Source organism: Quercus suber, unplaced genomic scaffold, assembly GCF_002906115.3.
Source record: "Quercus suber isolate HL8 unplaced genomic scaffold, Cork oak 2.0 scaffold_3B, whole genome shotgun sequence".
Classification (NCBI taxonomy): Eukaryota; Viridiplantae; Streptophyta; class Magnoliopsida; order Fagales; family Fagaceae; genus Quercus; species Quercus suber.
In genome coordinates, this window is record NW_027071805.1 from 2,184,183 (window position 1) to 2,209,798 (window position 25,616).

Consider the following 25,616-nt stretch of genomic DNA (forward strand, 5'->3'; position numbering starts at 1 on the left):
ATTAAATGAGAGAGAGAGAGAGAGACTCTCTCTCTCTCTCTCTCTCTCTCTCTCTCTCTCTCTCTCTCTCTCTCAGAGAGTGTGTGTGTACTATTTATCAATCAAATCAATTTTGTATTTTAATGTCATAAATTATGCTGTGTGGATGGAAGATATTCCACCACAATTTTATTTTGTTTTTAGGCTATTATAGCAGGTCTTCTTTAATAAAGCTTTCAGGTTTTCTTCTAAAAAAAAATCAATTTTATATTTTGACAGGTAAAAAAAAAAAACGTTTGTATGCAATAAACACAACCTTTTTATAAAAAAAACATGACACAGATTCATCCACCTACCTAGTCATTCGAAATGATTAGTGTGTTAACGAGTTGGTCTGAGTCAAACCGCTTGGTTTCTATGGGTTTTTGGATACTCCTATAAATCATGCATGTTAGAAAATAAATAAAAATATTTTGATAAAAATAAAAATAAGATAAATAATAATAATGCAAATGACATGAAATGGAAATATTCATAAAATCAACATTATAGATATTTTCTTAGAATAATTTTAGAGATACAAATTTTTTTACAAAAAAATTTACAAACTACTAATGTAGTGAGTGATTATTAATAAATAAATAAAATGATATTAATGATGAGTCTAAATAAAAAAAAATAATCACATCAATATTTTATAAAAATATTATAAAATAGTTTAATTAGTCATCTTCTTGAAAAACATGAAAAAACATGATGGATGTATAGATAAGATTGTGAATAATATAATACGAAGAGACAGTCACAGATAGATAGACACACAAAAACGCAAGTCTGCAATTGGGCACGGAATCCATATTTTCAGCTACATTTGAGAAGTGGGTACCCTACTTTTAGCAGTAGCAATGAACAATGAATTCATTAGGGCTCTTTATTCCAACTAACACCACCATTGGCATTGCCATAAATACAACAAATACTCTCTCTTCACTCTCCCATCTTCAACTCCTCCACTTTCCCATTCCTTCATTTTCCAACAATTTCACCTCCTCAGGTCACTCTTTTTCTCTGAGTGTGTTCAATTTTTTAAAAAAAAATTTGGTTGTTTTCTATGCATGATTAATTAAAAGAATTATCTTGGTTTAGTTAATCTCAATTTCTCCTTTGATTACTGTTTTCTGTTCTTAATTAATCAATACCTGTCAGAAAAAGTATCTATCTTTATATACACACATAGGCACACATGTATGTATGAAGCAGCATGGTTTTCAAAATTTGTTTTTTTCAAATGGGTTTGCTGGAAAAGGCTAGATTTCAATTTGGTTTTGTGCAGGAAGGAAGAAATTGGTGCTACGTGCGCATAGTCTTGGTTATAAGAGTGACTGTGATCATCAGCTAATTGATTCGATGGAGTCTGAGAAGGAGGTTGTGGAGTTGAACAGAAACCTCTATCCGAATATTGAGCTGTATAGTACTGGCTTTTTGAAGGTTTCTGACATTCACACAATCTATTGGGAGCAATCTGGAAACCCCAGTGGGCATGTGAGTGGCAATTGCCAATATGGGTCCTTTTTCTCTTTACTTGTCTGACTTCACCGTTAGTTTATACATATTGGATAATTCAATGTTTATCGCGGCAAAGTTTTCATCCAAACCAGTCTGGAGGAATCTCCTTGGACTCATTATATGACAATTCAAAAGATCATTCACTTGTACTTTTAGTTGGATCATCCATTTAAGCCTTTTAAACAAGTTGCAAGTTGCATGACCATTAGATAGGTTATGAGACTAAAAGCATGTATGGACGGTCAAGTTTTGTCTAAACTGGTTTGGAGGAAAATCTTGTCCGTATTTTATCAGACATATGTGCATTCCCAAATGGTTAATCAAATATATTATCGTTCTGATATATAGAGTTATGAGGCTTGCTGTGTGTTCAAATTGTTGTGATAAATATTGCGTGTTTCAACGGAAAATGCCTGTTGGCCAGCTGATAGAGTGTATTGGTTGTACAATCACAATACTTGTGGCTGAAAAATTCAAGGAAAAGACTATCTTTGGCCTTTTTTTTTTTTGATAAGCGAAGGACCATCTTTGGCCTTTGAAGGGGACCATAGTTGGGAATTTTGTTTCTCTTAACATGAGTTCAATCTATGGCACCGTTTAGAATAAATATTATTGTGAATGTTTGACCTTTATTTTTAGCACTTAACTAGCAAGGTTGTACAAGGAGTATTGTCTCAAAGAGCTTCGTTGTCTAGCTCGTATCTCTCTACATTTCTGTGCTGATTTTTTTTTTACCTAACAAAAGAAATAAAGAAAAAGTTTTGGTTAATCTTCTTGTGAACCTTATCTTGCAGCCAGTTGTCTTTCTTCATGGGGGCCCAGGAGGAGGAACCACGCCGAGTAATCGAAGATTCTTTGATCCTGAGTTTTACCGGATCATTCTATTTGATCAGGTTATTTTGTGAATGTTTATTCTAAATTATTTGCTCCATTGCATTTGAAGTCATGTTTTAATCAAGAAATATATACTTTCTTTCAGAGAGGTTCAGGACAAAGTACTCCTCATGCTTGCTTGGAAGAAAACACGACACAGCACCTCATTGATGATATTGAAAAGCTAAGAGAACACTTGGAAATTCCTGAATGGCAGGTCAATATTTCACATCTGGTTTTTAACCTAAAAGAAAATTTTTAATTTTTAGTGTTTGTAACTGTTTGGGACAAAGCTTGGTTGTTGTTGCTGTAGATGGTGGTGGTTGTAACTATGGATAACGTTATTATTGTTATGCAGGTGTTTGGTGGGTCATGGGGAAGTACACTAGCTCTTGCATACAGCCAAGCACACCCTGACAAGGTGCGTAAGCTTATTTCATTGACCATTATTTCTTTTGTTGAAAATGGTAACATGCCATCTGTAATTAAGAAATTTCTTCCCTTATATACACATTTTGACAATCTCTGTATTTCTTTATCAGGTCACTGGCATTGTCCTTAGAGGGATCTTTCTTGTACGAAAGAAAGAGATTGATTGGTTTTATGAGGGTGGTGCTGCTGCCATATTCCCTGATGGTATGTTTTTTTTTATATAATTCTTTGCTGGTCTACTAGATTTATTGCGATTGTGCGGTATAAGCAATATAAGTTTCCTGTCAGATCTTTTCTGGAAAGTATATGTGAGCTTTAGGATTCAATCTATCCTAAGTTTATGTATTTAAATATTTTTTTTTAACTTTTAAAAAACTTATCAAAAAAGTTATATGCATTTAAAATTAAGACTGTCATCAGCACATCTGTGGAATTACTTTCATGCATTTGGAAAAATCCTTCACATTAGTTATGATAACTTTGCTCGTATTTGGTTATTCTTTTAAACATTACAAGAAATTGATATTTGCAACACCTTCCAATTATAAGATATTACATAATATTGTATGAGGTTTGGCTAATGACTATGAGGCATACTAAATCATCCTGTTTTAAAAATGATAAACCATGAGGGAGTTTTTAATTTGCTGATGAACTATACTGGGTAGTTTCATGAAAACCAAATTTGATTTGACAAAAAAAATCCGTCCATACCCTCCAAAAAAAAAAAAAAAAATTTTTGTTAATTAATTGATTTGGTGTTTTTCTTTTTGCTGGTTAAACCATTGAGAAAATATTTAATTGGTTGAATGCTTCTGCATTTTGTCTCAATGTACAGCTTGGGAGCCATTTAGAGATCTCATTCCAGAAAATGAAAGGGAAAGCTTCATTCATGCCTACAAAAAGAGATTAAACTCTGATGATTTGGAAACACAAGTAAGAGTTTCCTTTTACTTTATTGAAAATTTTATCTTTAAAGATTTATTAGCTGTGAGATCTGTGTCCTATCTCTCAGACCACAAGAATCTATCAAATATTGGTTTGCTGGGAATGGAAGTTTCAGAATTATCTAAAATCACAATAGAGGCAGGTCCTGCCCAGTGAGTGAGGCATGTATTGAGGCTTGGTTGGACATGTGAAATTTACTATTTGCTACTGTTGTGTCTATTGAGACCTTGAGCTTCCTTTAATTATCTATTTGGAGGCTTGTACCACATTGCTTGATGTGGTGTATTTGGCAAGAACCAAATGCTAGAAGTTTTGAGGGATGTGAATAGTCTATGCTTGAGCTCAAGTCTTTTTTCTTTAAAACTCTCCTACAATGGAGTTTGGTTCTGCCTTTTGTTTCTTGTTTTTCCCTACCTGTTTTACTTGATCTTTGTAATTTTGGTTTCTGACTTTTGCCCCTTTAGTACATTCTAGTGTACTATGGTTGGCTATGATTTTTAATACAATTTTATGTTACCTATCAAAAACAATTATCTATTTAGAAAAATTGTCTTTTACCTATATTTAAAAGTATGTAGCTTTGAAGGTTTCTGCAAGATGGAAAATATTTTTAGACTCCTAGGCTATTTAGGATATGTTTGATTGAAAGGATGGAAAAATTGGGGGATGGAAAATATAGGGAGATTAGAAAAGTGGGAGGAAAAAAAAAGATTTTTGTTTTTCCTTTGTGTTTGGTAAGAGCAATGGAAAAGTGGAGGGATAGACTATTATGCCCTTATTGTAGTTTGAAATACTGGGGTAATGGGGATACTTTTGTAATTTTATTTTTCATGGCCATTTTCTCCTCAGTTTGGAAGGAACAAAATTGGTGGGCCTGGGAAAATCCCCACCATCCCCATTTTCTTTCCTCTACCTTTTCTGTTTTCACCCCAATCAAATGATGGAAAATCATAAATTCCTCTTTCTTTTTCTTCCCCCATTTTCCATCCCCTCACTTTTCAACCAAACCAAACATAGCATGAAGGTGATCCTATCTTGCAGTTATGAACTTATGATTGTGAACCTGTTACCCACGTGGTTCAAAGAGGAATTATAATTGATAACCTTTCCTAACTCAATAAGTTTGGGATATGTTGCAAAGAAGGATCAAACTCAGTGACAATTCATATTACATCCAATAATCTTTCATAATTTCACGATATAATATGCCCTTCCTCAAACATGATTGTAATGGGTTGGGCATGCTGTACATTCTCTATCTACTTCTGTCTTAAAGTGAAGTTATTACTTATTTTCAATTAGTAATAATGTATTAAACAAGAAAATAATTAATTAAAAAAAAATGATTGGAATGTGATTCTGTTGTGGTATGTTGGCATAATTGTTGAATCCTAGACACTGAATCCTAGATGTAAAAGTAGTCTTAGCTACCTTGCCTTCAATGAACCAACAAACTGTAAATTTCCCAATAATTATATATTTTTATGTTGTTTTGGTTGAATGGACCTTAAAATAACAGCGAATATAAAACATGTGTAGCCAATTTTTTATTTTATTTTTTTAAATTACTAACTTGCAACAGAAACAATTCAATGAAGAGCTAATGAACTGCCTTGAAACTGAAGAAAGCACACCTAGAACTGTTTTCCTATAAAAATTGAGTTGCAGTTAAACTATGTGGATAAGCCTAAATAGCCAAAGTAAAGATCTGCGTAGAAATCCTGAACACTTTTGATTCTGCTGTTGCATATAAATGAACTGGACTCTGGAGCAAATCTTTTAAATGAAAACTCTTTTAACCCAACTATGATGTGGCATACAGACTACAGTCAATATGACATTTTGGCCTCACTAGATAAATGCTGAAAATTATGGCCAGAACTAAAAATTAAACTAATATTCATTTTTGCACAATTACTTAAAGATCTTATCTGTTTGATGGGGAAACGAACACAAGAAAAATTTGCAACTCATGTTAATGATGTTAAATAAGGTATGTCAGATCGTTACATGTTATCTTCAAAGGCCTCCCTCCTTCAAATATTTGAATTAAATATTTTGTGTGTGACACACGTGGGATAAACATATCTAGCATATGTTCTGAAGGTAGAACCTTTATTTTTATATAGATTGAAAGTCAATTAAAAGATCCTCTTCATAACAAGGTAGCACTCTCTATGTGCAGCATTCTTGGTGGGGCAGTTTCGAACTCTTCCTGGTTTGAGTTTCCATAGGCCTAAATGCTACAAAAGAGTGTGTGTCTGTTTATTGTGGAGGAAATAGGTCTTCCCATGCGCCTAAAAAAAAAATGGGTCTACATTTTTTTATTGAATGGTTGCAATTCTGTCTTGGCTGTTATACTTGAAAAATCATATAGCTCTCTTAACCCTTTCCTATTCTCTTAGTATGCAGCTGCTAGAGCTTGGACCAAATGGGAAATGATGACAGCCCATCTACTCCCAAATGAAGAGAACATCAAGAGAGGTGATGATGATAAATTTTCATTGGTAAGTTGATTCAATGATAATTATTGTCTTTTATATTTTTCTTTGCAAACAGAAAAAGGGCAAATGCCAATTTTAGTTCTTAAAGTTTGGCCCATTATTGAATTTGGTCCTAAAGTTACAAAGTAGCACGTTTACAGGATAATCCATGTTTTTCCTTAAAGTTTGACCCATTTTCCAATTTGGTCTCTAGAGTTTCAAAATTTTGTAAAATGATTGCCTTCATTTTATTTTTTTTGGTATTTTCCTGACATTTTCGCTATGGAATAGAGAATTAACGAGTTAAAGTTCAGCAATTAGAAACTTTTTTTTTTTTTTAACAATTCCATGTGACAATAATGAGCTGTCATGATGGCCATTTGATACTTTTAGACCACATTCACCTTTTCTTTATTATAAATGTGCTTGTACACATGATTTATTAGTGTCCAGAAGGGCTTCTACACTTGGGAAAGTATTAGAAGCAACCAAGTATGTCACGAATAAGTTGTTTCTCAACCTCAGTGGCATGGGATGATAATTATTCTGATGTAGTTAAAAGAATATTTTCGATGCTGGTATCAGATCATCCAATCCTCCTTTCAGGTTTGAGAATACGTAGCTCCAAGCCCCAGGATTTATTGATTAGGTGAGGGAGAGTTTGGAACAACTATATTGTAGTTGGAACAACTAGCTTCAGTCTAGTGAGAAGCTACTTATATTAGAGATTTTAGACCCATCTGATAAGGAGTTTGTATCAAATATTGGCAGAGGTACTAGCCAACATATTATGAAGGTATTGGTAATCTACATTATATTCACAAAATTCTTTTGTGGAAGGTAGATAGTAGATTCAGATTTAATAGCAAAGGAAGTCCTGGATAGCAAAGTTCATAGTGCATCCAATGGATCATTTGTAAACTGGACATAGAGAATGCTTATGATCATGTCAATTGGGATAGTCTCCTTTATTTACAACAGCGATATGTGTTTGGAGAGAAATTTAGCACTTGGATCAAAATGTGTATTTCTTCATTCATATTTTCAGTTCTCATTAATGGCAGCCCTGCAGAAAAAAAAAAAAAAAAGGTTGAGAATTCGAGAGAGGTACATCAGGGGACCCCCTAACCTCTCTTTTCTTCATCCTAATTATGGAGTTGCTTAGTAAGATGATCGATTGGTCAGTAGAGGAAGGTTTTCTGATGGGGTTTATAGTCAAGGGGAGTAATGGAGAAGCCTTGACTCTATGTCCTTTGTTTTTTGCACTTATCCCAAAAAAAAAAAAAAGTTGCCTTTGTTTTTGCAGATGATGCGATTCTCTTTGTGGGGTAGCGATGGAGCAAATAAGAATGCTGAGAGAAAATAAGAAAGGGATAATATTTTTTTTAAAAAAAATAGTTAAAAGGAATGCAAAGTATTCATTTTAGTAGACATGGCTCTTAGCTGGAAATTAAATTCATAAAACAGTTTCAGGTATTGAAAAAGTTAAGAAACAGCTTGATGATGCTCAAGTCTTGCTGCAAATCTATGGAATAGCTTTGTGAGGAAAGTTTCATACTTAAGCTTGTTGAAAGTATGGCATTTTCTTCAGCTTTATATAGTTTCTTTTTTTATCAACAATGCATCCAGTTCTTTTTGTTCCTTTTTTTTTTAACCTCATTTTTCCTGTTCTCACTTCCCTCTTCTTTTTTATTTCTCTATCATTTAAAAAAGACCATATAAGTATCCTCTAAAGCAAAAGCAAAGGGTTTACAGTGGGAGATAGATACTTGATAGTAATTTAAAACTTCTCTTACTTGTGTCTCCTTTTAATCTGCTGTCATTTAGAACAGGCACAAGAAGAAAATTGAAATTTCAAACCACCAAAGACTGTATATTTACTACAAGAAACCTAAAATTTTATTGGATTTTCCACATATGGGTTTTAAGTGGCATGGGTGCAAGATGGACAGTATGCAACCAAGTATTGTAAATAATTGCCTGTAGTACTGAGGATCAGACAGATCCATGCCATTTGCATCTTATTTCATATCTTCTGAGCTGTGGATATTTGAATAATTGAAATGATGCTTTTGTTAATGAAAAGTGTTTTTTTTTTTTTTTTTTTTTCCAGGCATTTGCAAGAATCGAAAATCATTACTTCGTGAACCAGGGTTTCTTTCCTTCAGATTCATTCCTGTTAGATAATGTTGATAAGATAAGGCATATTAACACTACTATTGTACAGGTAAATGTTTTGATTATCACCCATACATTGTGGTCATGCTATTAGGAACTATCGAAGCAAGAGTAATCTACTTGGAAGGATGATACATGCATAATGTTTATTGATTTGATATTAAACATGTGTCATGTGCTGGCAAATTGTTTGATTACCACCTCCTTATTTTTCATTTAAGCAAGCAATATGTTTTAGTAGCGTATTTCTTTTGAAGCTTCTAGGGTGAATCTCTGAGAAGCCCTAATGTTTAGAAAATTGATTTAATTAACATATGACTTTTACTTATATATAAGGTTGCCTACCAACCACCTCTCCCAAACCTTGCAAAGGCGCAAGTGTTGTGCACACTGCACTGACTATGACTTTTTTTGTTATTTTCACTTATATCTTACGTCACACTTTTAAGATAGCTGAATCTCCCTTCACATAATTGTTTTCATTAGTATGATATAAGTAGTCATTAAGCAAATCTATTAATTTTGTATTACATATATTTTTTTTTCCTAAGGTTTCATCATTAATTTCATGATTTTTTTCCCTGCACATGGATTTTGTCTATCTCTCCATAGTAATTTATACAAGGTTGTATTTCATATCTCAACTATAGAAGGCCGCATGTATGTCATGATCTAGATAAGTGCTTATTTTATACATGTGCCCATCTAGATAAGTGCTTATTGGATGGTAATTGGAAGAACGTTCATAAGTATTTGTTTAAGAATTTCTGAAAAATGGGTTGATCTAAGTACATCAGCCTATTAACTTCTATAAACAGATGGATTTTATAATAATGTCCGTGAACTGGGGGCAATGCACCCCTCTTGGACATCAAGGACAAAAGATTATAACAAGGACATCAACTTAACAAAGCTGTAAACCCAACTAATTGGGTTAGCTAAAAAGATTTGTATGCTGCGACACCATATACTATATAATAAAATATGGGTCTTAGAAGCTATGATTGTGTCAAGTGGTATTTTCTCTATGCGGCAAGTAGATATGCTCTTGGCCAAGTGGATATCCTTAATTAAAAATTTGGGTAAATTATATAATTCCCCTATAGTTTGGGGTTATTTCAAATTAAACCGTAAATTTAAAATAAAAATTAAAAAAAAAATAGTTAAAACCATTACTTTTCTTAAATCATTTCAATTCACGCTTTTCCTAAGTCTATATTAACTAAAAGCAATAGAAACTCACATAAAATGTAGCTAAAATCTATCCAAACACAAAAAAATCCTTCCATGTGAAATTATAAGACCTCTAGTATTCTATATGAGAATTTTGAAATTATATAATAATAAGTTATTTACTTATTGTTATCAAAACATTCACAGTAAAGAACAATAAGTTATTTAGCTACACACGCACGCGCATGCACGCATGTGCATTTGCAGGCACACGCAAACACACCCCCACACACCCACACCCCTGTAGATGTAGCCTCTTATTTTCTGATAGCTTAAACCAAAGACCTACTCACCTACCACAACCACAACTACTCTTTGCCACCACGGCCACCTAATCAATACACTCCCTAAAATATCCCTTCCACTGGTTCATCTGAGATGACCTCCCTCTTTTAAAAAAAAAGTGTCACCTGGCTATAGTGCCAGTGGTACTTCAACCTGCTGATATGCTGCCTGTTGGCCCTGTTCTCATAATTTTAGCTTTTAACATCCTCTGTTATTAAGTGCTTGCAATTTGATCAAAATTTCCAGAGTTTAGTTGTAAAGAGTACTCTGAGAATTGTTGATATTGCATTGTGGCAATATCTGTATCTCATGTGCTATCATATAAGTTGCATGAGGTATGCCTTCTGAGGATTCTGTAGAATTCAAAGTTTGATGCCAAATGAAAGCAATTTTTCACTCTTTAATTTTGCAGGGAAGATATGATGTTTGCTGTCCAATGATGTCAGCATGGGATCTCCATAAAGTATGGCCAGAGGCAGATTTTAAGGTAAGAAAACTGCTCAAGACCATTTATCTTGCTTGATACCAGTTTCTTTATCCTCTATTGCAAAGAGCACTGGTCTTTGATGTTTGGACAATCTGGTCAGGTTCTACTTGTTTTCTACAATTTGAAGAGATAAGATAGACTTTTTGTCAATCTGAATAAGCAGTTGATGTAGGCGGACTGCCCAGGCATGTCGGCAAGTTTTTAAAATGTCAGTATATGATAGAGAACATGTCTTGCATGTGTTGCATATTGGTGCCCCATAATTGGTCTGTAGATAATCTTGTGGTGGCATTATGCAGTTTCAGACAGTGCAGTTACAGAATAGAAATGCAACATAGAAAAAGTGCAAAGCCAATGCCCTTAGTATGTTACTTAAAAAGTTTCTTTTGTCATCTAGTCGCATCTTAAATTACTTTTCCTCATTGATCGTAGTAAAGCCATCATGTTGTATTTGTCTGATAAGGAGCAATTCTTAAAAGCAATTAGTGGACTCGTTTAACATTTTGACTAACCCTTGTGGTTAAAAACAGCAAAGGATTCTAATAAGTTTGGCTCTAGCACAGGCTTAGTACTTTTCAATCCATTTGTTAAGCATATAGAGATTTTCCTTCCCCAAATATATAGGGTGCTCTCTTTTTGGGCTATCCCAAATTTTTTTGGAGTTTCCAAAAAAGAAAGCATCCGTCCATTTAATTTCCCCTATTACCTTTAAATATGAGATCACATTTTCTCAAACTTTAACCCACCCTCTTAGCCTGCTTAAGGGCATTTTAGGAGGATTCTGTTGTTTACTTTGTTTCATTAAAATGCATTTGGTAAATGCCGTCTATTTTCAGATGAGGGAGTAGACTTTGGCGGTATGTGATGTTATCTGATTATGTTATAATTTAGCTTGTGTGTGATAAAACCAGAAAGTTTCTCTCAAAGTATATGTGGCCGTTGAGATCATCGATTTCTTTAAGACCTAATTGTTATGAGGGTGCAGAATATTAAGATAACTTATCAAATGATGTGGTAATTCTATGCCATTGCTACAGAAGTAGTGCACATATTAAGGTGTGGATAGTTCATAGTCAACATATCTTCAAGGAACCAAACGTCAACTTAAAATTATGGGAAAATTTTCCTTCATTCCAAGCGTTATTATGTGTATAAACTGGAATGAGGTTGCAGAAAGAGGAATCATGGCCTTGAACTAAGGCTGTGGTTCTACATAAGTTAAGTATGCTTGATGGAAAATTCAAATTTTCATTAAAAAGTTTCTTTTATCTTTTTTCCTTTCTATTTAGTATTGTTTTCCTCTCATATCCAAGTATGAAAAGTAGGGCAAACTGTTTAGAATTCTTCATTTGCAGATACCCTGATTAACTCAGGGAATGGAGCTGTTGTTATTAGTTAACGTATAATTACTTGCTTTCAATGTTTCATATATGCCCTTGGAGTTCTGATCCCCCACACCCACATAAATAAGCAACATAATAATGTGCATCACTGTCAACAGGTTGTCCCAGATGCTGGACATTCTGCTAATGAACCAGGAATAGCTGCAGAACTTGTGGCTGCAAATGAGAGGCTGAAAAACATCATCAAGAATGGACTTTGAAAGGACTTGCACATGAGAAACAAGCTTCTTGTTTGATGTTCCTAGATGATGACATCTAGGAGAAATAAGGTTTCAAATAATTGAAGCCAGTTAAGAGGAATATTATGTATGTTGGGTTTAATGTGTTTTGAGTTTATATTTAAGATTGTGTATTGCTCTGCGTTGACACTGCTCCTTTCACTGGAATGAAGACCTTGCTAGTCAACAGAGCAATGGTTTGCCCATCCCACCAGCCTTATTTCTTGAAACTCGTAATTTGTGGTTCCATACACTGCAGGAATGTGCAGGGGCTATAATTTTATTCGAAATTATTCCTCAGCTGCAACCTAGGTGAGCACAAGAAATGGTCATTTGACCGATGGACTTGAGGAGATCTCTTGAAGATAATAATGCATTAATCTTTAGCCTTTGGTAGAATTGTGTATTGCAAAATGGGGCTTAAGGTGGTGTGTTTGGAGTCTTTTGGACAGTACCAAAATTACAGATACGGAAATTATTTATCTTGGAATAAATTTTTATGTTCATATGAATTTATTATTCGGTTAGAAATTTGGTAGTAATCATGTGAGCTGGACTGTGAACGTATTACTGTTTTTGTTTCACCAAAACCACTTAAATGGTTGGCATGCCCTTTGCTGAAAGAAGCACTATGGCAAGCGAAGCAGTACACCTATTTGCCCAATCGAAACCTAAGGAGCTGAGGACTTTCCTCTCCACTTGCGCTGGTTTTGCTGACTTAGTCCTTCTAAAGAGGATAAACTATATATGAAGGCTCACTGGTCTCACGCTTTGAACGTGAAATTTTTTGGCCACTGTGGAACCTAGTGTGACAAAGCTGATGATCTTATTAGAAAATTACCTTTTGATGCGGCAATGACCATTAATATCATTGGCTTTGTAGGGGGTTGTGGCCACTTTGGCATTCCGACTGGGTGGTTGTGGAAGTTCTTTCCTTGATGAAGCAGGAAATTCATGCCTTGGTTAAGGTAAAAGACTCTACTGACTCTTGGCTCCTAAGTTATAGTTATGCTAGTCCTAGATTTTTTAAAAGATGTCTGTTGTGGAAGAACCGTGGTGAAAGGTCCTCATAACCTCACTTGGGCCATTGTTGGAGATTCTAACGATGTCCTGGAGAAGATAAATATGGGGGTCGTAATATCTGTACTAGAAGTGTCTGTACATATCAGAGGATTGCAACAAAAATTTACCTACTCAAAATATGAAGGCTGCCGGATCTAACAAGAAAGAATTGGTGCTTAACAAGAATCTCTGTCATATGATAGACCATGCGTCTTTTGGACAAAAAATTACATGGTAAAAAATGAAGAGGTGTTTTCCTTAAGCAAGACTTCCTCTTTTATCACTGTCCACTTCTTGTGAACCTTTTTCCCAATGCTGGTCAAGCGAGGAGAGGTGTTTTCCTTGAGCAAGACTTACTCTTATCACTGTCCACTTCTTTTGAACCTTTTTCCCACTGCTGGTTTGATCAGGCCATAAATCCTCTGGGAAGGTACTTGGGCTTTCCCATCCAACATATAGCGAGAGAGAGAAATGATTCAATTTTGAATTTTTGATATAGAAAGCAAGCAAAGTTGGCAGGTTGGAAGTCTCATTGTCCTCATCAACTCTACCTCTTCAACTGTGATTAAAAAACTAATGAGTACGACATTTCTAATAAAGTTTGCGGGACCTTGGCCTGTGTATTTGTGTTTGAATTTGGATTATGAAGGCATTATGCTGCTATGTAATGAGTCTCACATAAGGCTTATAGTAGGTTGATATGAGCTATATAAATTATTACAAATAGTTTCAAATATGGTAAGTACATTGCGTAAAACTTTTACTAGGGTGACATGAGACGATCTCATGAGACATCTTTTTCACAATAGATAGGACTTATATATGTTGTGAGAGGGATGTTTTATAAGATCGTCTCATAAGATAATTTTCTTGACATGGGGATCCATTGCTGAAAAACCTAACTATATCCCCAATCAGTTTAGATGCTACTCTTTGAAAAATGATATGCCATTCAATTTGAGGAGAAGATATTTCTAATGGGGAATAATAGCTGTAAAGAATAATCGATGGGACATATTGTTCATGTAAAACAACACAACATATTTAATCAGGAAAATTAGGTGGCTGCAAAAGAACGTCTTTAAAGAACAACGTTGACCTTCTATATTAGTTCATCTACTATGATCTAACAAGTTTCATTTTTATAAAAGCAAAACAGTAACATTGACATGAGTCATAATCTCTCTTTTTTCTTTTTTTTATGGGACATGAGTCTTAATCTCATTCTTAACTTTGGTTACAAACACCAAAGCACCCTTAGATAAACCTGACGAAGAATGAGATTCTTTACAATATTCCTACTAGGGGCACACCAAAAAGGCACATATATGTTTTTTTTTTTTTTTTTTGAGAGGTTTGATATTTAGTTAATTGTTAATATAAACCTTAAACTCTCACTTAAGTTGCAATGTCCTCTTGTTATTATTATTATTTTTTTTTTTTTTGGGTGGCACATTTATATAATGCATTACTCCTATGCTCCATCTGAAAAATGCTTAGTTTGATTCAACGGAAAACTTTGTTTAATATAATTTCGAGTTTTCTAGCTGTTTAGCATGAGAAAATATGGATCAAAGGAAACTAAAAGTTGATCATTAGAAAACCTTAAAATTTGGCTTATTTCCAAGAGGTTGTTTTCCGCTTTTATTTTCTAGAATACGATGTCTTTTTTATAGTTTGCTTTTCATTTTTTGAATTATACAAGAAATGTTATGAATTTTACGTGCGTATCAAACAACAAAAAACATTTTGAACTCATTTTCAAGGTCACAATTTTTCAAAAAATATATTTTTGGAAAATGACATTAGAAGAAAAATAAATTTAAGCATTAGGGGAGGCATCTCCACTTCAGTGACATTAGAAGGTTAAATACTTAGTCTTAAACATTAGGCGAGGTATTGCCACTTGAGTGATATAAGTTTAGGGAAAATACTTGAAATTTTTATAGGTATCAGTAATCTGAAAGAAAATTCATTATAGGTGCAGTGAATCTGTGTTTTCTATATTTCTCCTCTTACCACCTTTGTCGTAGTACTCATAACTAAAAATGTCCAAATTCAGGCTGCTTTCATCTATTTTATCCATTGATATTTTCAGGAAAAATAAAAAAGCAGACTCCATGTGTCCTTCATGAACTGGAAAAGATACCTCAAAACATTTATTTAAATATTGACTATGTTATTCAAATGTTCTCCCCCACTGTCAATAAAAGAAATATGTCAAAACATAGATGTAGGAAAATATTCAATTAAATTGCCTCTCTCTTTTTAAATGAATAAATAATTAAATGCTAATCATTTCTGAATCTCAAATGTTACAACATACACACATTTGCTTAATTGAACCAATTCCTAAAAGCAGGAGACGGTAAAATTTAAACAAGAAAATACAATTCAATGATATTATTGAACAACAGGATATCATACCCTCAGAAGTTAACTTTGATGGGAATCACCTTTCCTTGTGCAGCTCTTGGGCACATGGATGCTATGAAAATTTGGCTCCTTTGGAATGGTTAGAGGCCTTCTTCCCCGTGACAATGACCGTGAAGTAGTTTGAGTAGAAGCTTTAGTTCCTGGGGAAGCACCACTCTCACATGGCTTTGCCTCTTCTTGGGGTGTTAAAACTGTTGATGAGGTTTCTTTAATTACACTGAGTTGACCAGATGTCATGCGGGAAACCATTTCTTTCCCGCTTGACGTAGCTCTGCAAGAGAAGGAGAACTCAGCTAAATTTATCTCAGAAGTCCACATAAATTTAAGTCATGAAGGACTGGAAATTTGATATAGCCTACAACTTACCCTCCAGGCTTTGCAAGTTTTTGTGGCGTCATTGGTGATTTAGTCTTTTTCAAGCTGACCTTCAATTTTTGAGCTGCTCCATGTTCCACCAGTGAAGTAGGAAGGTTAGCTTTCTGGTATGTAGAAACAATTCGTCCATGCGTAGGAGATGATTTTCGTTTCACATCTACTTTTGTAGCCTTGATGCAACTACTTCCAATCCTTATCTGTATATTGTCACTATAGATTTTAGTCTCAACATAAAAAAAATAAAATAAACTTCAAAGAGTAGTATGTGGGACATAATTTTTTCTTCTATTTACTTTCTTTATGTATTAGAGGCTTACAGATTGATCATCTTTTGTTATTCTTTTTACTTTCTTTTCACCACCTTCACGCATATCATACACACGTTTACTCATTCCATGGGATTTTTCATTTTTCTGAGATCAGAAACAACTTGTCAATTTAGAGGTGTCAGAAACAAAGAATCCCCATAATGAGGGGGAAACAATAGTAAATAAACAAGCTTACTAGGATTACATTCTGATGCATTCTTTCTGAGTTTCTAACAAGAGGCCTTGGAGCTGTTGTAATTTCTTTCAGGGGTGCGAGTTTTTTCTCCAAGTTTGCTTCCTTAAGAATCCGTCTTTCCTAAAATAACTTAGTTGGCATCAGATGTGAAGGAAAATACTGTAACTGTTTATTTAAACAAAACAGGGCTGAAAAAGTTCACATACATCAGTTCTTAGCCTAAAAGGCTTGGGATTTGTGAGCTTTGGTTTCCTATACTTCACCCCTTGTGCAGCGGAGATGGAACTGTCTTTTAAAGTCTTACCTGCTACTCGGTTAACCTGCATCATTTTTTAAGTAAGGAAATGAGACTATGATGAACAGTTTTTCTAGAAGCAGATGTAACCAAAAATAATAAATAAATAATATGATGTGCTAATAAAGAGGCAACCTTTTGTGAAACTTTTGAAGTCTCATGCTTCCCCAGAGTTATACTTTCACGGTGGCCATTATTCTGATTCTGCACCCTGCAGTCATTTCACACAAAAACATTGTTGATACAAGAGCTACAAGAAAAGAAAAAAAGACCATCATGATAACAAGAAATATTGAATGCTCAAATTCAATACCTGTTTACATCTGATGCTAAAGCATTTTCCTTGTCATCAATATCTATGACTTCACAGTCATTTTCTGTATCATCACAGGGTAGGAGAGCATTTTCCTTATCGTCGCTTTCCTTGACTTCATGGACTTCCCTTTTCCCTGAACTTGATTTTACTTTCTTCTCACAATCACTTCTTTCACTGGTCCCTTCAGCTGCTCCACTAACAGATTGGGAGTTGGGAACATCTTTTTCTACTGAATCCCTCTCTTCAGAACTTGATAGGGCGATATTGTCACCTCTTGAGGAATCTGAGAAAACATCAACTGAATTCTCACCTTTCTGTGATTTCACAGTTTCCAAACACTCTTCACGCCCATTTTCTTCACTGCTATTAGAAGTACCTGATGCAGAGCACCCTTCAAAAGAACCACCCCTTGATTTCTCGTCTATATCCATGTCACTATAATCATCCCCTTCACGGGGCACATGATCATGATAGGGTTGTGTGCCTATTTCATCGTTCTTTCTCTTCAAGGCTCTTGAAGATTTGGCTTCTGGGACCTTGCGGTTGTGAGAATGCAAGGAATTAAAAACCCGACTTTTAACTTCTCTTCCTCTTAATGGCTTTTTGGAAGGCAGTGGTTTGTTATGGCCTAATACTTGCTTCTTTCCACTGGCGATCTCAAGCTTCTCCATTGCTGCACACATTGTTCTCACAGAAGTATTCAATTCTGAAAAAGGCTTTGCCTTTACTACTTTCTTTGGTGAGTTAAAGACTAAAGCCTTTGCTATGACTCTATTCTTTGGCACAGCAATTGATGTTGCTTTTGGGTTCCGAACACTTCTAAATGTATTAGGATTTGAGAGGGGCTTTCGATTCCTTGGAGTAGTAAGAGCCTTAGCCACATCAGAAGATTGCTTTGCCTTTAAATTTGGGGTTGCACTGAGTTTAGTAGGTGGCCTGGCTTTCAATTTGGTCTCAACCACTTTTTGAGAAATTGAAGACATGAGGGCTAATCTTGATATTCTAGACTTGGATGATTTCGAGGGAGCTGTATGTGGGCATTTCACATTTGCACTAAAAATTAAAAAGAGAAACATGTTAAAATCCCAAGTACAAAAATCGAAATAGTTAACAACTAAATTGGTGCTTGTCTATATATTTATGTACATTGGGGCTTTTCTATTTAGGGCTTTTCGAAGGCGTATATTGGGACTTCTTGCTGCCATGACCTGTACAATTAAAAAGCCATCATCTCTAACTTAGATCCAACAGAAGAACTACTTTTGAGGAAGAATTAAAAACTGAACAAAAAACGAGGACTAACCCGGAGAACAAAACTTTTGTAGATGGCTTCACAATCGATTTCTTCCTCATGCTTCTGGTCACATCCTAAGACACAATTAACATAAACATAGCGCAACTCAAGTCAATTGAGTAAAAATTGTGAGACATATATTGAGCTCAAAAGTCAAATCAAATTCCATTAAAAGACACACTAAGCACTAAATTAAGCTATTAAAAATGATGATAAGGCCTTGTACAATGTGGCATTGGTAAATTTCAACATAACCAGGAAACCCCATTAGCTGCATGATCCACCAATCCTTGAAAGCCTTGGGAAACAAGTCAATTTCAGCTGTTCATTTGGTTCATAGTCTTATTCTAGCTTATTTGGCTATACCCAGTTTTTAAAAATCACTTTTTTTGAAGCATAACGATACTTTTATCTACTTGTAGTAAATAAGAACTAAAAATTTTAAAAGCCTTGAGATGAGTAGAGAATTAATTTAAGAAAAGTGACAGACCGACACGTAAGCAGAACCAGAAGCGATCGTCGTGGTCGGGGCGGTAGTGATCGGGTTTGGTGAGGTCAACGAACTTCGGCGCCTCGATCATCTCGTAGAACTCGTCTCCTCCGCCGCTGCCGCGCCATTCTTCTTCTTCATCACCGTTGATCTGCATTATAATTGCCTGTGGTTCCTCCATTGAAACACAGAGAGAGGGAGAGAGAGCTAGGTTTTGAGAAAGTTTTGGAGAAAAGGAGCGTGTTTTGAGTGAGTAGCACTCTTGGTTTGGGTCTTGACTCTGGGAGATTGGCATCCCGAGGAGAAGAGGATGAGTTTTAAATTTCTTGTGGGGAAGTAGCCGTTGGAGAAAAAAAAAACTTTTTTTTTTTTAAAAGATTCGGACAGGTTGGTAAGAAAAACGGCATTTTTATGGGCGTTTTCGTCATTTCAATTGCCCCGACCCCATCTAACCGGATCTCTTAGCTGGCCGGCCTACTAGCCTACCTGACCAAGAGCTCCACTACAAACCCAAGCCCAACCCAAGCTCGGCAGTGTATGTTTTTTTTTTTTTTTTTCCTTCTCTTACTTGGATTTTTTTTTTTTTTAATAAAAATTTACTACAAACCCAAGCCCAACCCAAGCTCGGCAGTGTATGTTTTTTTTTTTTTTTTTCCTTCTCTTACTTGGATTTTTTTTTTTTTTAATAAAAATTTTGATTTTAGATTCAATATATTTTCATCCTATGCCATCTACTAAATGATGATTTGCATTTTAACTTTAAAGGCTTTTGATTAGACTTAAGGTTGTAAATGAGCCAAGTTTTATCGAGTATTGAATATTCAAGTTTGGCTTGGTAACAAATATAAAATGTTCAAACTTGACTTAAGCTTGAGCTCACCATGGCTTGACTTGATTCATTATTCAAGCAGAGCCCAAGCTCAATATCAAGTTCATGAGATCGAGATCCAATACAAATATATTACTAACTCATACCAAGTATATTATGATTATTAGGCCTATTTGGTTTGGACAATTAATCTCAATGCCCAATTAACTAAAAGTTTAGTAATATATGAGTTAATTGTTCAAACTCATGTCAAACTTATTACAAAGTACATAAACCAACCTAAGCTTGATTTGTTTCTTTTTTAGCCTTATTGTTAACAAGCATATTCATGAACAATATTTTTTGCTTGGACTCAGCTCATTTATTAAACAAGTCTAAAATTAAAGCTCAGGTTTGACTTTTTGCTAATAAACATACAAACATGAATAAGTATTTTATTAAGTCAAGCTTGTGCTTTTTATGAAATGATTGATTCATTTACAACTCTAAATTAAACTATTTTACTCCCTATCTATGAGATATCCTGGAAACACCATTCACCAATAGTACGATGGATGAAATTTTTTTTTTCTTTGTTATAAATTTTATATGGAATTTTACATATTGTCTAGGATAACATTAAAAAATCGGAATATTTTTATAATAAAAAATAATTAAAGGTATTTGTTATTGCGTGATAACTTAACTTTGGACTTCTATCTTTTAATCAAAAATAATAATTAGTCAAGCAAAGATAGAGAATTTTTAAGTTTTCTTTTTTCTATTTTGGGAGTTACCAGTTCAAATAATATTTGTTTCAATTATCAAATTCCCCAACATTATAAATCAAGTTGGATTCAATGGATTGTTCTAAAAAGAATATCAAGCCTTTTTTTTTTAAATAGAAATTTCAATATTAATTAATGGCTCTTGTAGCAAATGGTGTTAGGGCCTGCCCTATATGCTCAGTGCCCGAATTTCCACTGTTTGTTAAAAAAAAAAAAAAAAAAAAAAAAGAGTTTTCATTGAATACAATAGGGGGAAAAAACACTCATGGTGAATTTTTTTTTTTTTGGGCAAATCACTCATGGTGAATTGTTTAAAGAATGTGACCTATGAGATGTTTCACATTCTATTTTTTGATAAGCATGTTTCACATTCAGATAATGACGTTAGAGACCCAACCAAAATGGCTACACCTTTTCGAGCTTACTCTTTGGGACTCAACTGAGGCCAGTGTTTTTAATCCCGGGACCACACTTCACAGTTCACACTTTGACAGTGCAATGCTTAGGGGAGAGAGCAGTGAAATACAGTAGCTTATAACAATAGTACTCAGTTTTAAAACTTTTCATTATTGTTTGAAAATCTTATAGTAATATCTCTCCATCTTATATAGAATAAAATTTCTAATTATTAATTCCCATTTGACACTTTGCTTGTTTCCTAATTTCTGATTTGGATATTCATAAAAGTATTATTATTATTATTCTTTTCTTTTTCTTTTTTGCTTCTAAATCTTGCAAAATTCTTATCTTTTGATAATGTTAATTTACTATTGTTGAAAATTTGAAAAGCTTGAATGGGACCTTGAAAATCTGGTAATACAATTAAATTACAAGGCTCTTAACATCATTACAAATATTACAAATATTAATAGAACTTAGATAATGTATCAATACAAATATACAATAGAATCTAATTGTGCCTTGTGGTTTAATAGTACCTTTCAGTTTCTTGCCCGAAGAGAACCTATACAAATGTTCATCCTGACTTATTAGATAATAGTGATTGACATAAAGATAAATTATGTGCTTAGTTCTTATTTTTTACACTACATGTCAATTTAATCTCAATTTTTTAATTATGTTAATTTAGTCTTTTTAACTTTTTAGTGCTGCATTAATTTGATTCTTTCTGTTAAGTATTGAACGAAAAATACAAATATACAATGACAAATGATACAAATAAAATTTGCCCCCTCAATAACACTTAAAAACAAAAACCTTAATGGAATGTCAGAAACTCATGTGCTTGCAATAAGTGATTGACAGACCAAACCAAAGGCTAATAAGAGCACACATGCTTCAAGCCTTCAACACCCATTTACTCTTCACCTCTCCAGACAATTCCATTGTAAACGTTGAGCAAACTCACAACCCAACAAACTTCCTCACCACTACCCAAAAAACTATCTCCCGAACCACGGCACCACCATCGTCCAAATCGTCGCTTAGATCGATCTGGCGCTTAGCTCGGTGTTGGAGTGAGAATAGGATCTTTGCCCAACAAATGGATCTTCGTCAACCTGCGTGGATTAGATATGAGTTTTTTATGGGTTTCTAATGGGTTTGACTTTGATGTTAGATTTAGGTGATTGATGTGTCTGTGTTTGGGTTTTATTGTATTTGGTGATGTCGTGCCGTGGTGGTTGGCTGTTTGAAGCTTTTCATGTTTAATCTTCAAGTTTGGACTGATAGTTCAGTCTAGAGTGCAAGCACGTGAATTACTGAACTAAGGTTTATATATATATATATATATATAAAAGTATATGATGTGGTTGTACCATTGTTATTAATACCATTTCGGACCCCGTTTCGGTTTGTTCAGTGGAATGGAATATTTCGGTACCGGCCGATTTCGGCGTACCGTTTCAGGGTGTTTCGGGGTTCTTAAAAAATAATTTATATATATTCTTGTTGAACATAAAATTGTCAATTCTAATAAATAAATAACTAAATATCAAATAATACAAATTATTTAGTCTTAACTCTTAAATCTTAAACATCAATATAACGTCAATTTAACATCACACAATAAGAATATTTACAAGACAATAACTAAATATCAAAAAATACAAGATTTACTCCTCTTCCTTATCATCATCCATGAGAGAATGATCAAATTCATCATCAAAAGAACTCTCAAGAACTACTAGCACCCATTGGACCTTTACTCTTTTTTCCTTTTTCTTTTCTTTTTTCTTTTTTTTTTTAATAATAGGCCAAGTCCGGTACCGGCCGAAATTTGCATCTCGGCTGAAATTGGCCGAAATTGACCGGAATGGCCGGAATGGCCCGGAACGGCCCGGAATTTGACCCGAGGTGGAACGTGGGGTATTCCGGTACCGGTTTGCATACCGGTACGAAAAATTCCGGCCGTTCCGGCTGGAACGGAACAGAATCAATAACAATGGGTTGTACAAGTGCCTATATACGTGATAAAAAAAAAAATAAGAAAAATATTAATGAATATTTTAGAATAATTATTAACAAATTATTTTAAGAAAGTTTTTATAAAAAAAAAAATATTAATATTTTGACAATTTTTTTATAAAAATAATATCAAAAGTTTATTAAAATGAATTATTATCTATTACCTTGAGACACGTATTAACGTGACCCTATTAATATCAAATTAGCATTTTCAATTTACTAAATCAATAATTTTCATCTAAAAGATAAAAATTAGTTTACCCTTTATATATAATTAGGTGGTATTTCAATACTTCTCTCTCTCCTAAAACAAGTACGAATGTTTTCATTTTAAATATTTAAATATAGATTTTAACACGTTGTAAGGATTATTTCATCATTTGTAAACAATATTAATTTATAAGAATATGAATATGAAAATAGTGCATGACAAACTATCAGTATTTAAATAATAATTTTCAGTATTTAAATAACAATAACACTTCTAATACATATTTTTATAACACTCAAATATATTTTTACAATACTAAAAACTGAATTACAATACTAAAAATCTCCTACTAAAATGTTAGACGCAAATGCTGCAAGCAGCACGAGATGGTAATCGTAAATACGCAAAGTAATGGAAGTAGTTGGGATTCCGTCATACTATTGTTAGACGCAAAAGAGGACACAGACGGTCCTTACTGGCAGACCTTTTTGTTTGCGTTTTGGTCATATCTTGCAAGCTGCGGTTGCTAACCACCATCTCCAATGCATTAAATTCTCCAAAATAGAGTCAATACCAAGCTCCACTAACACAGCCGCTAAATTTATTATATTGAGTTCTACTTCCATAATTTTTTCACATTATTTTCATAATAAATTTTAATTAACAAATCATTATAGGTTTTTAATTTGAATCTATCATTAAAATTAATTTTTTACCCACTAGTAACAACAAGTAATAACCTACCACATAAAATTTGTTATGAAAATGTTATGAAAATGTTGTAGACATATATTTTTCATTTATCATATATATATATATATATATTCTATTTTATAAAAATAATTATTGGCAGTGTAGCTAGGTCAATAACTTTTCCTTAATTTGGCACATTAATCCAATCGAAGTAATTAGAAAAATTAAAACAGAAAAATGAAGGAAAAAAAAATGTTTAAAGGAAACTACACAGAGTGGATTGAACTCACTCTACTTGTGGAGAAACATACATACTATCTGTATTGCAGAGGTTTATAATTAGAACAAAATTTAGCTACAAAATTGATTGTAACTTTAGCCTATAATCTTACTTAATTTTTTTTATTAAATGTGAATTTCGACAAATCCACCATTGGATTATATTTTTCTCTTATATCCTCCATGCTTGTAAAAATTTTAAAAAATTAAAAATCAATAGTTATGTCATCAATAAAAAAATTTTAAATTGTAAGTTTTTGTAGTTTAAAAGTATGTATAAAATATAAACTTATAGATCATATGGTAAATAATATTCAATTGACACAAAATTTGACATGTATATTAAGAGCGTAAAAAACATGCAATTCAACGGTTGGATTTTCAAAATATATAGTAATTTTTATTTTATTGAGTAATATTGTAACCTTAAATTATAACCAATTTTGTAGCTAAATTTTGTCCAATTAATTATATATAAGAGAAGAAAGTTTTATTAATTTAGCCAAGAGATTTACAACTCAGTGCTATTAACTTGCTTATTTCGTCTTCTCAAAAAAAAAATTTGTTTATTTCATGTGGATAACATAGGTCCACATTTCCTATTTATTGTAGACAACAAAAGAGAACCACATTTCATGTGTGACACTCTTGCCAGACTATATTATTGTAAGAGTGTAACTAAAACCTACTTTTAAGGCCCACCTGTAAGTCAAATTAAATGCATGACATGAAAATATACGCGTTCATATTACCACCAATGGTAGGTTATCACCATTAATCTTAATTATTATGACTAAGATGTTTTAATAGAAATTTTCTATCCCACTTTAATGTTTCATTTTATATACTCTACTAATTACATTTATACCATACCCCACTAATTATACCATACTCTGTTCGTCTTTTTTTCTTTTTTTTCTTTTTTTCAATTTGAAACTTAGCTTATTATATAAAAAAGAGAAATGATATGTAATAAGATGTAATTGATGAAACATAAAGTGAAACATGAGTTTTTATTTTTGGTCCAAATTGGAAGTTTATATATATTATCCCCTTAGTGCTGACCCAATTTGTGCAAAAGTTTTCTTTTCAGTACAAATGGATGTCTAGTCTGTAGAATCTTTTACAATCGTAAACAAATACAAAAACCCATGTGTGTGGGTGTGAGAGAGAGAGAGAGAGGGGAAGGTGAACCACCTAGCCATTTGACCCCAAATCCAATGGTTGCACAACAGGCTTCTGCCCTTGGCTATGCTTGAGTTATACTTGGCACTGCCATCCATGTTAAGCTTGACAAACCCATTAGGAGGAAATGCCAAGGGATTGTTGTGATAAAGAATTAATGGACGTGCTATGCCTGGGTGAGGAAAATCCATGTGTCAGTATTCTATGGAGTGATGTTAGTTTCTGTTGTTGGGTTTTTTTTTTTTTTTGGATGGAAAACATGATAACTTTATTAAGGTGAAGAGAAATACATAGCATCTTGAATCACTAGAGACTCAATAATGGATGGATTTTCCTCTATCCAAGTTACAAAATTTGTTAATTCCTTT

General features: G+C 33.6%; 2 protein-coding genes across 5 annotated transcripts; one reads left to right on the top strand and one right to left on the bottom strand.

Annotated features, from left to right (window-relative positions):
• Positions 1 to 792: 792 nt before the first annotated feature.
• On the top strand, positions 793 to 12,597 carry LOC111990235 (proline iminopeptidase). The gene is made up of 11 exons (XM_024022022.2): positions 793 to 1,033; positions 1,313 to 1,521; positions 2,340 to 2,438; positions 2,525 to 2,635; positions 2,777 to 2,839; positions 2,961 to 3,054; positions 3,689 to 3,786; positions 6,204 to 6,305; positions 8,395 to 8,508; positions 10,390 to 10,464; positions 11,966 to 12,597. The coding sequence occupies exons 1-11, from the start codon at positions 892 to 894 to the stop codon at positions 12,065 to 12,067; spliced, it is 1,209 nt and encodes a 402-aa protein (XP_023877790.1). The 5' UTR covers positions 793 to 891; the 3' UTR covers positions 12,068 to 12,597.
• Positions 12,598 to 15,365: 2,768 nt separating this feature from the next.
• LOC111990241 (uncharacterized) lies at positions 15,366 to 19,144 on the bottom strand. Of its 4 annotated transcripts, none has more exons than XM_024022030.2 (10): positions 18,858 to 19,144; positions 18,377 to 18,441; positions 18,220 to 18,281; positions 17,071 to 18,126; positions 16,893 to 16,968; positions 16,669 to 16,782; positions 16,472 to 16,582; positions 16,276 to 16,371; positions 15,950 to 16,155; positions 15,366 to 15,854 (listed from the first exon to the last, which is right to left on the bottom strand). In XM_024022030.2, exons 1-10 carry the CDS (start codon positions 19,036 to 19,038, stop codon positions 15,584 to 15,586), a joined length of 2,238 nt encoding a protein of 745 aa, XP_023877798.2. In that variant the 5' UTR covers positions 19,039 to 19,144; the 3' UTR covers positions 15,366 to 15,583. The 4 variants fall into 4 exon arrangements, with proteins under 4 accessions (XP_023877798.2, XP_023877797.2, XP_023877800.2 ...); XM_024022029.2 differs by having other exon boundaries at positions 16,463 to 16,582; XM_024022032.2 differs by lacking the exon at positions 16,276 to 16,371.
• Between the last annotated feature and the right edge of the window lie 6,472 nt (positions 19,145 to 25,616).